Here is a 14,963-nt window from a genome sequence, read left to right as displayed (position 1 = left end):
TCTTTCCTGAGCTCAGGCCTGCCTACTGACCATCTCCACCTGCATGCCTCCCCCACCGTCCTGGCGCCCCTGATCTGTGCCTCCTCCTTGTATTCCTGTGTCAGTGAAGGACTCCCCTGTTCACTCAGCCAGGTCTGCACCTGGAATTCATTCAGCTGCTATAGGCAGCAGACATTTGATGGGCATTTCCTATATTCTAGGGAGCATGCTAGGTGGGGCTATTGGGCAAGGCATGGAAGAGTACAGATAATCAGACCGGCGGAAGTGCCCTGATTTCCCTCCTCCTTGCCCTTCACTTGCTGCAGACTTCAGGTCCTCTAATTCCGCCTCCTAATACCCTGAGCGTCTGGTCCTTCCTTTCCATTCTCACAGCCGCTGGCTTCGTTCATAATTTCTTGCCTGTGCTTTCAGGAAAGCTTCCTAACTGGTCCCTCCGCTTCTCTTCTTGCCCTCCTCAAAGTAGTTCCTATGCAGCGGTCAGAGTATCTTTCTAAACTGCAGATCCGACCATCCCAGTCTCCTTTGTGAAGTCCTGTGATGGCTTCTCACCATGTGCAGGATGCAACCTCAGTCCTTCCCAGCCCTTTAGACTGTGCTGCTTGCCTTCCACGGTAGATCTCTCTCCTGCCGCTCCTCCCTTTGCCCCTTGTGTTCTGGTCACGTCAGAGTGGGTAAGAGCTCACGCTTTGGGGTCCCACAGACGCGGGCGCATGCATGTTCTGCTGTGCCTTTTACCACCTTTGGAAACTTGCCAAGTGCTTTTTTATTTAACCTTGTGGGGCTTCACTTTCCTTATTTGAAAATGGGGAAAATAATTTCCTTTTTTTATTTTTAAGCTTTTTTTAAAAAAAGTTTATTTTGAGAAAGAGAGAGAGGGAGAGAATCTCAAGCAGGCTCTGACCTGCCAGCACGGAGCCCGATGAGGGGCTTGAACTCAGACACCGCGGATCACGACCTGAGCCGAAAGGAGTCCGACGCTTAACTGACGGAGCCACCGAGGCGCCCCTGGGAAAACAATTTCTACCTGTTTGAGAGGAGGTGAGATGATGTATGTGCAGTGTTAGTACAGTTCTTGGAACGTAGGAAGTGTTCAGTGAATCTAAGTTTTTGTTGCAAAATGAATTCTCTGCACCCACCATATTCTTTCCTGCCTCTTTGTCTTTGTCCAGGCTGTTTCTTCTGCCTTATATTCCCTTATTCCCTCGTCTTGGTGAGCTCCTGCTTATTCTTTAAGAGCCATCTCATTGGTCCTGGACTCTGTGATGCTTTCCCTGATCTTCCAAAGTAACATTTGCAATCCTTACCTTAGTTTCCCGTTGTATTTCCTGTTACTTCCCTTAATGTGCTTAACACATTATATAATCATGTTCGGCTGCTCAGCTAGGGTCAGCTGGAGTTCAGGGCCTTGTGTAATCACGTCTGTAGCCCCTAATAGCACAGTGCCAGCCCATGGTAGGTGTTCAATAAGTGGTCATTGAATGTCCGAATGGCCTTCACTTATGTTCCCTGGTATTAGATCTGTCCTCTGGAACAATGTAGAATAAGCCTTTCACGTATGTGAATAGTAATAACAACAGCAACTCACATTTATTGAGATTATACTGTGTTTTAAGTATTTTACATATATTGGATAATTTAATTCTCCTGTCAATGGCAGTAGACATCATTCTCTCCATTTTACAGATGAGAAAACTGAGGTGCCTTGCCCAGCTGGTAAGTGGCAGAGCTGGGATTCAAAGCCAGTAATGTTCCCAAACCTATGCTCAGTTCCCACTACCTAATCACTTACAGTGTCTTCCACCTTCTCCCCAGTGCCATCTCCAGGAAATCTTTCCTTTGCTGAACTTTCTTTATAACTGTTGAGGCAGACTGGAAGCAGTAATTATACAGGGAACCCTAATTGTGCAAATGTGCATGTATGTGTGCTCTGCTAGTGTGCAGGTGTTTTTACTCTTCATTGCATCTCTAGTGCCCAAAGAGGCGTCTGGGTGGCTCAGTCGGTTGAGTGTCAGACTTCGGCTCAAGTCGTGATCTTGTGGTTCGTGAGTTCAAGCCCGACATCAGGCTCGCTGCTGTCAGCACAGAGCCCGCCTCAGATCCTCTGTCCACCTCTCTCTCTCTGCACCTCCCCCATTCTCTCTCTCTCTCAAAAATAAATGAACATTTGAAAAAAGGTAAACTTAGGTGCTCAATAAATATTTCTCGAATGAATAAATGATCTCCAGTAGCCACTAAATGCATATGATTTCTCTTCCCACCACCTCCTCCTTCCTGTAGTTCCTGCCCTTTTTGTCCTGTCCTTACCCACAGAAGATCTTTTTCGGTGGAAGATTTGTGCGAAGTTCAAGTGACCCATGATTCTGGGTTTTCCAGATTCTTCCTGACATTTCAATATAGCTAAGTGGGCATCCTGCCACAGAGAGATTTCACCTGCCCCATGCTTTCCGGAGATGGGGTGTATCTAGGGATGTGAAACATCTCTCGAGTGCTCCGAGGTGGTTGCTACAGTGCCTTGTGACAGGTCACAGCCTGTTGGACTGAACATCGGCTGGCCGCTAGGGGTTCTTCCTTCCCCAGGGATTCTTTCCCTTTCTCCTTCCCTCTCCTCCCTAACTTAGAGAATTCAAGATTCCTGTGGCTCATTAAGCCACATCAGCTGCCCTGGTTCCTGGTGCTTTTCTGCTCTGCTTTTTAAGAGTCGGTGGCCCTGCTTATCTCTGTGTGTGTGGAGGAACCATTATGGGCTCCTAGGGTGTTAGGGGTTCTTAGGGTAGGGCACAGATCCCCACTTGGGTTTACGTACCGTAGAGGAGAATGCTTCTTCCATTAGCCTTTCTTCTTAAGGCCTGAAATTGCTGCTTGGAGGTGTCAAGGTGGGAATGAGAGGGGGCATAGCCTCACTCCCTTGGCTCTGTTGGACTGACAGAGGGAGCCGTTTCTTGTGAGTCGTAAGGCGAGATACCTTCCTGGCCCATCTGTCAACTCTCAGGGTACAGAGAGGGCCACAGTAACGCTCCCTCATATATCCTTTGCTGTTTATCAGGAAACGGCAATCTTGGAACAGATTCAGAGCCACCAGACCTGGCCATTTCCTGAGCACTCATTACAGGACACATCCCAACTTCCTTTAACAGATTTTTTTTTTCAATGTTTATTTATTTTTTTGAGAGATAGACAGAGCCTGAGCAGGGGAGGGGCAGAGAGAGAGGGAGACAGAATCCGAAGCAGGCTCCGGGCTCTGAGCTGTCAGCACAGAGCCCAACATGGAGCTCGAACTCAGGGACCGCGAGATCATGACCTGAGTGGAAGTCGGCCGCCAACCCAACTGAGCCCCCCAGGCACCCTCCCCTGCAACCTCCTTTTTGATGACAGGGTCTTTCTGCTCACTTCCCCTGCTGTAAGAGGGCTGTATTTCGCTTGCTGTTCCAGGTGGAACAGTGACAGCTTCTGAGGAGGTCAGGCTTGTTTCTCTAGACTCCCGTCAGTCACACCAGCGAGGTGATGCCTGCTCAGGTGGGGGACGCACTCCAGCAGCCACTTTACAGGGGGACCTGCCTCTGCGTCACTGGGAGCCTCAGTGCGGGAGGTGCCAGAACGGGAGAGTTGTGACCCGGGAGGGAGGAGCGGGGAACGGCATGAGCTTGTCAGTTGAAGAATTTGAATTTGACGCTGTCCCATCCCCGGGGCTAGAAACCTTGGACTCAAGTTGGACTCTTTTCCCCCCTGCCTCCCATCCCGCTCCTATTAACCCTACCATCACAGCATCTGCCCCTCCTCCATCCTCTCTGCTTCTGCCCTAGTTTAAGCCCTCATCGTCTTTCACCTGGATGGCAGCCGCCTCCGTGGTTTTCCTGACACCAGTCTTACTTCTCCAGTCCTGACATCCATCCCTGCCAGAGCTCACATCCTGAAAAAAGGCCGTTGTGTGCCACTTTCTCTCACCAAAGCCCTCAGTGGCTCCCCTTTGCCGCAGGGGAGAGTGGAGACTCTTGCACATGGTCTACAAGGCTCTCCGTGACCTAGCTTTCCACGCCAGCCCCTGCCCCGCGTTCTGTATCCTGTACTCCAGAACACCTTGTCTGCACCCAACATCCCCTCTGCCAGCTTCGCTCTCTCCACCAACATGACTCTTGTCTGCCTTTGGTACCCAGCTCCTTACAAAGCCTTCCTTCCCCCTTCAGCGGGAATATATTCCTTCTCTCTTAGTACTTCTGGAGCAGGATGGTTATTTTTCCCCTTCTGCCTTCTGCTGTTGAAGTTGTGTGTGCTACTTCCCCTAGATTGTAAGCTCCTTGAGGGCATCATTGGGTGTAAATAGGGATGTGCGTTGAAGATAGTGTGGCTGCACTGGGATACGTTGCCATCAGGGGGGATGGGGGTGTGCCGCTCTTTTGGTGTCACTAGGGTTTTCTTGCTGGGGGTCCTATACTGTGAGTTGTTTCTCCCCTGGTGGTGGGGGGCGGGATATGAGGTCACACTCTTGAGAGAGAGACCTGGGTTTCCAGCTCTTTTGTGACGCACTGAGTATTCAGCAAGCGTTTGGGAGATGCGTCTCAGGGAACTTTACCAGGCGCAGAGTCTATGAGGCCTGAGTTCTGAGACATTGGTTCCACCCTCCGCTATCCCTGGAGTCTGGAAGATGTGCTAAGTTGGCTTGCAGGGTCTGGTCTGACCCAGGGGCTCCATGACCGGGCTCCAGTTTTTCTCCTTTTAAGGTGGGTCATTGATTTTCTCTTTGGAAGGGGGTCTCCAGGACGTAGGTGTTCGAGCCCATACCAATCATGGCCGGAAGACCCATCCGCATAGGAGACCAGCTGGTTCTGGAGGAAGATTATGATGAGACCTACATCCCCAGTGAGCAAGGTAAGAGGCCTGGGGTGTACTATAATAGTTCTTTGAGGGCAGGAATGGTCTCTGATTTAATTTTGTTCTTCTGATACAAATCTGGTACATGTACAGGGCTGCTTGGTATATTTGGTTGGATCAGGGGATGGGAAACTAACTCATGGGCTTCCCCTGGCCTGTTGCCTTCTTGTAAATAAGGTTTGATTGGAAAATAGCCATGCTTATTTGCTTATGTATTGTCTGTGGCTGCTTTCGTGGTACAAGGGCAGTGCTGAGTAGTTGTGAGAGAAACCGTGTCACCCACAAAGCCTAAAATATTTACTCTCTGGCCCTTTACAGAGAAAGTTTGCTGGCCTTGGGTTAGATCAATGATTATTTTTAAATGTTTATCTATGTTGAGAGAGAGAAAGAGAGAGCGCCTGTGTGTGCATGCGGGAGGGGCAGAGAGAAGGAGGGTGAGAATTCCAAGCAGGCTCCGCACTGTCAGTGCAGAGCCGGACATGGGGCTTAATCCCACGAACTGTGAGATCGTGACCTGAGCTGAAATCAAGAGACAGATGCTTAACTGACTGAGCCACCCAGGCACCCCGATGATTAACTTTAAATGAAAATATAGCGGCTTCAGGCTGGCTCAGTTGGTGGAGCGTGTGACTCTTGATCTCAGGGTTGTAAGTTCGAGCTCCATGTTAGGTATAGAGATGACTCAGAAATAAAATCTTAAAAAAAGGTCCATCTTTAAAAAATATACACGAAAATATATTAGAAGATACCATGAAATACATTGTGTCCTGAGGCCAGGGGTAACCCAGTTTCTTAAGAAAAAATACCTAAAGCAATGTTTTTTTTTAAACAACAACAATAACTTTGTTAACAATAATAACAGAATTTATTGAGTGCTCCTACGTGCCAGTCTCTGCCCTAAGAACTTCACCTGTATTTCCTTTTCAACCCTCACAGCAACTCCATGAGTTAGGTACTATTATGATTCCCATTCTACAGATGAGGAAACTGAGGCACAGAAAGGTTAAATCATTTCCCTCCAGTCACAGGTGTACCGAGTGGCACAGCTGGGACCCACACCTAGGTGTCCTGACAAAAGGGCCTGCACTTTGAAGCTCTGTGCTGTGTTGAGGGGTGAAGATTCCTCTGAAATTGTCATGTGTCAGGGACCTGGGCACATAATTCAGGAGGTTTGCAGGCCTGTTAGAGAGAGGGAAGGAATCTTGCACTCCCAGAGCCCCCGCACTTTGCATGTAGCATAGGATTTTTATTTGTTTGCTGTATGAAAATTCAAAATTTTCACATTAAATGTATCAGTCCGTTCTCACATGACCTCGGAATGTTGTATCATAGTCAGAAAAGCCTTCCTTCGCTACTGCACGGATAGATACTGCTCTCATGTTTTCCCCTGGGTTTGTCCCCACACCATGTGCGGTTCGCCCATCTTTCCCCCACTGAGTAGGTGCCAGCGTGTGTATTTTGCCTACTTATCTTCCATAGGACTGTCCGTTCACACGCCAGCACCATACTCTTAATTACTGAGGCTCGGTAATAAATTCTCTTTTTCAGGAGGGCTGATATGCCCTCGTGGCTTTCCCCACACCTCCTACCCAAGTTTTCGTGCTTATCTTGTCTTACCTCCCTGGGAACTTGCGAATCACCTTGTCTGGTTCTGGGGAGGGCTCTGTGTGGGAGAACGGTTGGCATTTTGGAGAAAATTGTGTTCAGTTTATGAAAGAACCTAGGGAGGATTGGCATCTTTATGAAGTCCCCCCCGTGCCCAAGAACATGGTATTCCTTCCCATTTGTGTTTTGTTTGTGTTTTTCAGGACTGACTTAAAGTTTTCTTCACGCAGGTTTTTACACATTTCTTGCTCAGTGTATTTCTTAACTATTTATTTTGTTTGCTCTTGTGAATGGGGACCTAATGATCTAAGGATGTTTATAAAAACTCTCTTCTGTTCAGTTCAGGGTTAGACGGTCTAAGCTCAAGGCACCATCTCTCTCCTGAGACTGTCAGTAGCTTCCTATTAGCCTCCCTGTGTACACCCTTGCCCTTCGCAGGGGTGCTCCATCTCGCACCGGAGTGTTCTTCTTACAGCGTAAAGCAGATCACATCAGGACTCCGCTTTTAGTAGTATTCGTTATACTCAGCATAGCACTCTTAATGGGGTGTGCAGGGCTCTGCGTGACTCTGCCCTGTCCCCTGGCCAGGTTCACGTGGTGCCACTCTCCCTTCCTCGCTGCCAGTCCCATGGCGTTTCTGACAGTCCCCAGATGGGCCAAGCTGCTGCTTGCCACAGGCCCTTTGCACCTGCTTTTCTGCCTCAGTGCTCTTTCCTCAGTGCTCTGCATGGCCAGCTCCCTTGTCTCCTACAGGTTTCAGTTGTGTTCCATTCTGAGAGGTTTCCCTTGACCCTTTCTAAACGAGTGCCCCCTTCACCTTGAGGTTCTCGCTCTCATATGTCATTTACTTCCTTTATTGCCTTTATCAGAAGCTTTCATTTTTTGTATATTTATCTGTTTAGCTCTTTTTTTTTTTTTTTTGAGAGAGAGCGAGCAAGAGAGTATGGGGGAGAGGGAGAGAGAGAATCTCAAGCAGGCTCCATGCCCAGTGCAGAGCCTGATGCAGGGCTTGATCTCACCACCTTGAGATCATGACCTGAGCCAAAATCAAGAGTCAGACGCTTAACTGTTAACAGGTGCCCTGTCTACTTCTTTACTGCTTGTTCTACTAGAAGAGACCATTTCTCTTACGGCACATAGGAAGCACTCAAGAACTATTTGTGAAATTAGTGAATAAGTCTCTGGCTAGCCAAATTTCAGCTGGTCCTTTGAAAAAGTGCCTTTTCTTTTCTAGTCCCCAGGTATGCCAGCCTCCACATTCTCTATTGAGAGAACCCATACTGGTTTTGCCTTTCTGGCCAGGGGTATTATCAGCTGGAGCATTGATGCCCCTGGGGTATTTATTTCATTATTCCTGGTGGCTCTGGTGACCTATTCTTGCAGTTAGCTCATCTGCCTTTGCACCTGTAGGTGAGATCGCTCTTAGCTCAGTATGTATATCTCCCCTGTTCCTCCAGATCTCTGGCAAAAGAGCTTTCTATGCTTGGTTCCCAGAGAGTATTAGAGTCCATAGGACATCACAGAAGTGGAAAAGAAACAAATCCCTTCATGGAGTAGAGTCTTCAGAGAGTGGAGAACAAGGCTGATCGAGTATCATCTCACTTTCTCAGCTCAGCTCTCCCCTCGCCTCGGGCGCTTTCCCTCTGCTCCCGGGGCGCACAGTGCACATCTCCATTAAAAGCACATATCCCTCGGTTTGTACTCTGTTCATGTGTTGGTAAGGTCCCCGAGGGGCTTAGTCTTCTCTGGTTGTTCAGTCCATGCTTGTTGACTGAGTGACGGGCACTTTTGCACCAGGGTTTTGGAGCTTGTGTCCCGGTAAGGCTGCCCTCATTCAGGATGCTTCTGGCTGCGGCCGTGGGGGGTCTTCCTGAGGCCCCTGCCGCACAGACGTCTTGGTCTTATTGTTTTGCCTTTGTCATACTCCGCTTCGCATTACGTTCTTGGAGTATGGCAATAGCATGCCTGGATTCGGGTGTGCCATTTGTAATTTAAGAAGACAGAATTATTTATGTTTATTATTTATATTTAGAGACATAACACCTGCTCACTTAAGGAAACTTGGAAAGTAAAGGCGAAGGAGAAAAAAAGTTGTCTAGGAAAAAAACCTGTTTTTCCTTTATTCTCACACTCAAAATGCTGGCACCAGGTGTGTGTGTGTGTGTGTGTGTGTGTGTGTGTGTGTGTGTGTGTGTGTGTGTTTCTGACACTAGCTGTGTGTCCTACAATTCAGCTTCAGTTCCTGGAGACAGCATCAGATCCCACAGGTTAGGGGCTCGGTCATAGTCTGAAGACTGTCCCCAACTTCAGACATCAGTTGCAAGTCCCAGGTTGTCCCTGGTACTTCTGACCAACGATCTATACACCATAGTCCCCTGCCCCCCTCCTTGGGTTTGATAACTTGCTAGGACAGGTCCCAGAACTCAGGGAAACACTTAAGTTGAGCAGTTTATCATACAGTAAAGGATACGATAAAGGATAGAGCTGAAGAGCCAGATGAAGGAAGACATACGTAGGGTGAGGTCACATGGATGTGTTCACCAACCCAGAAGCTCTCTGAGCCCCGTAGTCTAGGGATTTTTATAGAGCCTTTTTCACCAAGTCATGATCGATCGTTAACTCACTTTTCCAGCCCCTCTCCCCTCTCCAGAGAATCGGGGTGAAACTGCAAGTTCCAAGCTTCTAATCACGGCTCGGGTTTTCTGGTGACCAGCCCCCATCCAGGAGCCCCCCCCAGAGTCACCTGATTGGAAGAAAAGAGGCTTCTGTTGCTCAGGAAATTCCGAGGGTTTTAGGAGCTCTGTGTCAGCGCCTCGGGTCAAAGACCAAATAGTAACAGGAACTGGGGGTGGAGACTGACACTTGTATTTCTTATTATTTCACAAGGTTGACTGTGATTCTTTTTCTCTTTTCCATCCACATCGCCCACTTTGTTACTTTCTCATCATCCCGCCTCTTCCTGCAGAAATTCTTGAATTTGCCAGAGAGATTGGTATTGATCCCGTCAAGGAGCCGGAACTGATGTGGCTGGCGCGGGAGGGCATTGTGGCCCCACTGCCTGTGGAGTGGAAGCCCTGGTAAGTCAGCACGGATGTAGCCCACGCCTGGCACTGGAGGTCAGCTTTAATTTGCCACCTTTGTTATTTAAAAAAAAAAACTTTCTTTAATGTTTATTTTTGAGAGGGAGATACAGAGCCCAAGCAGGGGAGGGGCAGAGAGAGAGGGAGACACAGAATCCGAAGCAGGCTCCAGGCTCCGAGCTGTCAGCACAGAGCCTGATGTGGGGCTCGAACTCACGAGCCGTGAGATCATGACCTGAGCCAAAGTCGGATCCTTAACCAACTGAGCCACCCAGGCACCCTGATTTGCCACCTTCAGAAGCCTGTCCTGCGCAGAGTTGGGGACAGCTATGGGCCATTCCTCCGCTGTGCTGCCTGATACTTTGGGCCTGAGCCCAGGCCAACTTGATGGTCCCTGTGAGGGGTTCAGCACCAATATCCAGGGTCCTGCAGCACCAGCCTCTGCTTCGGGCCTGGTGGGGAAGTGTCACTGTTGCCCTTTGCCGACTGATACCGAGAGTGACGATATTGAAACCCCCTCAGTGGGTCCAGAATGGATGCTGGTGCTAAAGAGGTTTGTGGTGAGGCTACACAGACTGACAGAGGGTTTCGTCCCTCTTGGCAACCCATCCTGAATTTGAGTCCCGTGCTCACGAATAGGTTCCCGTCTGTGGATTCGGTCACCTGTGCAGTTTTGCTTTGAGCTCTCTGCGCGTACGGAGCGGACTGGCTCGGGTTGTCTCAGTGAAACAGAGGCTGATGGGGAGGAGGCTGACGGGGTCTCGGCATCCTCTCCCACCCTCGGGGGCGGGGGTGCGTGTTCGCTGTTGTGCACGCTGGCTCCAGCTCGGCTCCCTAAAGTGAGTGCCACAAGTTTACTTCCCGCTCTAGTGCGAAGTCCCCAGTTAGTCCCCACGGTCTCCAGAGTCTTCCCTTTTGCTGCTGTTGTACAGTTTTGCACGCAAGGTATAATATTCCGTTCTTACCCACGCCATTTAATGCGTTGGCCATGCTTCAAAATGAACGCAAGTGTGGCCTCACTCGTCCGTGCTGAAGAATCGTAAGTTATCCTTTCAGCTTCTCACATGGCGGGCTCCCCGCTCTCCTGATCTCTGTAGCAGCGTTTTCCTTGGATCTCCTCCAGTTTCGTGACCCCTCTCTTGTAATAAATCCGTGTGCGCTCTACACTCTTCCAGGTGCTGAGCACTGGTGGTTGTGTTTGTAGGATAGCGGTTTCTGTTCTGTTTCTCATATCCACCCCGATTCCCACATTTGCCTTATCTAATCATCTCTATCTTCTTTGCCTTCGTTTTTAAGTTTGTATATATGTGTGCTGTTTGCTTTTGGATACATTTTCTCATTAGAAAGCACATGAGAGGGGCGCCTGGGTGGCTCAGTCTGTTAAGCGTCCGACTTCGGCTCAGGTCATGATCTCACGAGGGTTCATGAGTTCAAGCCCCGCCTTGCGCTCTGTGCTCAGAGCCTGGAGCCTGTTTCGGATTCTGTGTCTCCTTCCCTCTCTCCCCCTCCCCCACTCACGCTCTGTCTCTGTCTCTCTCTCTCTCTCTCTCTCTTGAAAATTAAACATTAAAAAATGAAGTTCTTATTAAAAAAAAACATGAGAAATAGAATCAGTATAGTAACCTCTTAATGTACACATAATAAATAAATGGCTGCAGTGTTTGTAAAAAATAAAATGGTGAGTGGAAGGAGGGAAACTGTCATTGGTTATTGAGCCAGCCATGTGCCAGGGTCACACCTACCACCTTCATGTACCTGCTAGGGGTGGTCAGCACTTCTTTTCCAAATTGACTATTAGGTCTCTGGACGGGTTATTTCTGGATTCTCTGCTCTCTTCCATTGATCTGTTTGTCTTAATACCAATACTGCACGTATTGTCTTGATATAACTGTAGCTTTATTAGAGACGTTGAAATCATGTAGGGTAAATCCTCCCACTTTGCTGTCCATTCGCAAAGTAGTATTGTAGGTCCTCTGTACTTCCATATGAATTTTAGAATCAGCTTGTCATTTTCTCCAAAAAAAAATCCTGTGGAGATTTTGATCGGAATTGCACCAAATCTAGAAATCACTTCAGGAAGAATTGACCTCTAGACCTTTATGGAGTATTCCAACCCCTGAGCAAGGGTCTGTCCCCATTTATTTGGGTGGTTCTTTGGGTGGTTTTTTTCTCTAAGAAACATTCTGTAGTTTTTAGGGTACGTGTATTACCCATATTTTGTTAGATTTACTAAGTGGTCTATTTTAAATCATATATGTAAAAATTTCCTATTGCTTGTTGCTTTTATATAGAAATAAAATTCGTTTTTGTATATTGATCTCATAGCTGGCAACCTTGCTAAACTCATTTCCGTCAGTTCTAATAGTTTTGTAGATTCCATAGGGTTTCCTACATGCATGATCACATCTTCTGTGAAAAAGACATTTTTACTTCTTCCTTTCCAATCTGAATACCTTTTATTTTTATGTCTTTCCTTACTGCACTGACTAGACCCTCTAATAATAGAAGTGGTGACAGTGGACATTTTTGTCTTTCTCCTCATCTTAAGGAATTGAGTATGATGAGAGCTGTAGGTTTTTGTAAATGCCTTTTGTCAGGATGAGGAAGTTCCCTTCTATTCCTGGCTTGCTGAGGGTCTAAATCAGAAAGGATATTGGGTTTTACCAAATGTTTTTCTGTACCTATTAATAGGATCATGTGATTTTTTTTTCTATTTCGGTCTTACTAGGGTCAGTTGTATTGATTGATTTTCAAATGGTAATCTGACCTTACATTCCTCGGATAAAGTCCACTTGGTCATGATTATATACTATCGGATTTGATTTTGTAAAATTGTGTTAAGTATCTTTGTTCTAAAAAAATAGTTTGAAGGGGATGAGGTAGATAGAGTTTGGGTATTTCATTATTCCTGATTTCCAACTTTATTTATTCATTCTATTTTGTGTTACAAGTTGAGACGTCGTTTCTGGCTCAGTAAGTGATCTTCTTTATGTAAATGTTCTAGGGATGCTCGATAAGAATGTAGTGTCTCATTTTTGGATGTAGGGTTCTGTAAATGTCCTTTATATCAATGTGTTTTCATATATAGATGTGTTTATGTCTTCTGTGTCCTGGTCCCTTTTGTCTGGTCTAACTCACAGTTTAGTTGAGTACAGAATTGTATGTTGAGTACGAATAGCCCTTGAACAATATTATGTACCCTTATCTTCTGACTTCTGGTTTTGCTAAAAAGACATGTTTTCTTGGTCTCATCAGTTATATCTTTGTGGGTAGTAAAATTCCCCCCCTCCACCCTCCCCAAACTGGATGTTTTTATTATTTTGTTTCTATCTTTGGTGTTTTTGTAATTTCACTGCTGTGCCACGTTTGGATTTATTTTTTTTTCCCCCTTTCCGTCCCTAATTTAATGATTCTACCAATTCCTACAAGTTCTGATCTTTTCAATATGTCTGTTTTCTTTTCTTTTTTTTTTTTTTTAGAGTTCTGTTCTTTCATTATGGATTCTACTCTTTTTGTCCCTACAGTAATTTTAGATGTAGTTAATTTTAGTCTTCTTTTGATTATTGTACTTTGCCAGGTTTCCTTGCGTGCCAATGTTTCTCTTTACTGGCACTGATTTCCTTTTGCAGTGAACTGTCTCCCCATGGGGTTTGTTAATTATTTATTGTAAGTTTTGTGAATCTATCTTCTGTAGAGTCATTTTCTGTGTCTCATTCCTGGGTTGTTGAGTGACTTTATGATAGCTTGTGCCACGGATTTTTCAGTGGGTTTAGTACTAAATTTTTACATTAATTTTCTGACTTGGGATTTCCTTACCACAGTTTGGATTCTATGTCTACATGTATCTTGGAGTTTTAATTTTTTGTGAAAGTTGGTTTCGCCTGCCTAGACCTGGATTGCTTCTTTGCCCTCTAGGTTCTTCTATTCATGGAGCCAGCAGCCTTAAGGGCCCAGTGATACGCAAGGGTCTTGCCCCTAGTTTCCCAATTCATGAAGGTCTAAGGCCGTATTTTGTGCCTTTCAACTGGCATTAAAACTCGGGTTTTGGGGAGCCTGGGTGGCTCAGTCGGTTGAGTATCGGACTCTTGATTTCAGCTCAGGTCATGATCCCAGGTTCATGGGATCGGGCCCCGTGTCAGGCTCTGTGCTGAGCGTGGAGCCTGCTTAAGATTCTCTCTGTCTCTCTGTTTCTGTCTCTCTCTCTCTCTCTCTCTCTCTCAAAACAAAACAAATAAATAAATAAATAAACAGCTTTTGAGGGTCTCTGTCCAGGTCAGACACCAGCCTTGACCTATCAGTTCACACACTTGTTTTTCAGATTTCACATTTTCTTTCTGTTTCTGGCATCTGAGAATTTGGCACTAGGTGAGGAGAAGTCAGATGTCTTCTTCAGTTTGGTAAACATGTTGCCTGAGGTTTTGTATGTGTGTCTTTATTTATTTTTTAATGTTTGTTTATTTATTTTGAGAGAGAGAGAGGGAGGGGCAGAGAAAGAGGGGGAGAGAATCCCAGCAGGCTACACGCTGTCAGCAGAGCCTGATGTGGGTCTCAAACCCATGAACCGTGAGATCATGACATGAGCCAAAATCAAGAATCTGATGCTCATGTGGATGGAACTGGAGGGTATTATGCTGAGTGAAATAAGTCAGTCAGAGAAAGACAGATATCATGTTTTCAGTCATATGTGGAACTTAAGAAACTTAACAGAAGACCATGGGGGAAGGGAAGGGGAAAATAGTTACAAACAGGGAGGCAAGACGTAAGAGACTCTTAAATACAGAGAACAAACTGAGGGTTGATGGGGGGCTCTGGGGAAGAGGGGGAAATGGGTGATGGGCATTGAGGAGGGCACTTGTTGGGGTGAGCACTGGGTGTTGTATGTAAGTGATGAATCACGGGAATCTACCCCCAAAACCAAGAGCACACTGTATACACTGTATGTTAGCCAACTTGACGATAAGTTATATTAAAAAAAAAAAAAATCTGATGCTCAACTGACTAAGCTACCCAGGCACCCCTGTATGTGTGTCTTTAGAAAAAATTTCTAGGATTTGCAGTGGTGTGTTAAAAGATGTACAGAATTTAAATGTTGTTAGTTAATCATACGTTACCTTCCTTTATAGTTTAATAATTCCTCCAATAATGGTACATATGGTTGTTCATTTAATAATATTATCAATTAGGGGTGCCTGGATGGCTCATTTGGTTAGGCATCTGACTCGATCTCAACTTAGGTCTTGATCTCAAGGTTATGAGTTCAAGCCCTGCGTTGGGTTTGAAGCCTTTTTAATAAAAATTATCAATTAAAAAATTGTCGATTCCTCCAAAATGATGAGTACAAAAAAATTGTTGATACAAGGACAGGAAATTATGCCGGATCATTTAAATTTGCATTTCTCAAATCATTCATAG

At 46.3% G+C, this 14,963-nt stretch overlaps 1 protein-coding gene across 3 annotated transcripts in view; it reads left to right on the top strand.

Annotated features, from left to right (window-relative positions):
* Positions 1 to 4,408: 4,408 nt before the first annotated feature.
* Positions 4,409 to 14,963, top strand: part of CEP164 (centrosomal protein 164) — a 61,920-nt gene continuing 51,365 nt past the window's right edge. For 2 of the 3 annotated variants that reach the window (XM_049621010.1, XM_049621001.1), the window contains exons 1-2: positions 4,409 to 4,863; positions 9,437 to 9,548. In XM_049621010.1, the coding sequence (XP_049476967.1) occupies positions 4,782 to 4,863; positions 9,437 to 9,548 (194 nt within the window). In that variant the 5' untranslated portion in view covers positions 4,409 to 4,781. The remainder of the gene's footprint in view (positions 4,864 to 9,436; positions 9,549 to 14,963) is intronic. The other variant, XM_049621017.1, reaches the window with a different exon arrangement.

Source organism: Panthera uncia, chromosome D1 (assembly GCF_023721935.1).
Source record: "Panthera uncia isolate 11264 chromosome D1, Puncia_PCG_1.0, whole genome shotgun sequence".
NCBI lineage: Eukaryota > Metazoa > Chordata > Mammalia > Carnivora > Felidae > Panthera > Panthera uncia.
The sequence above is the reverse complement of the archived record's forward strand: the minus strand, read 5'-3'. Positions and strand labels throughout refer to the sequence as shown.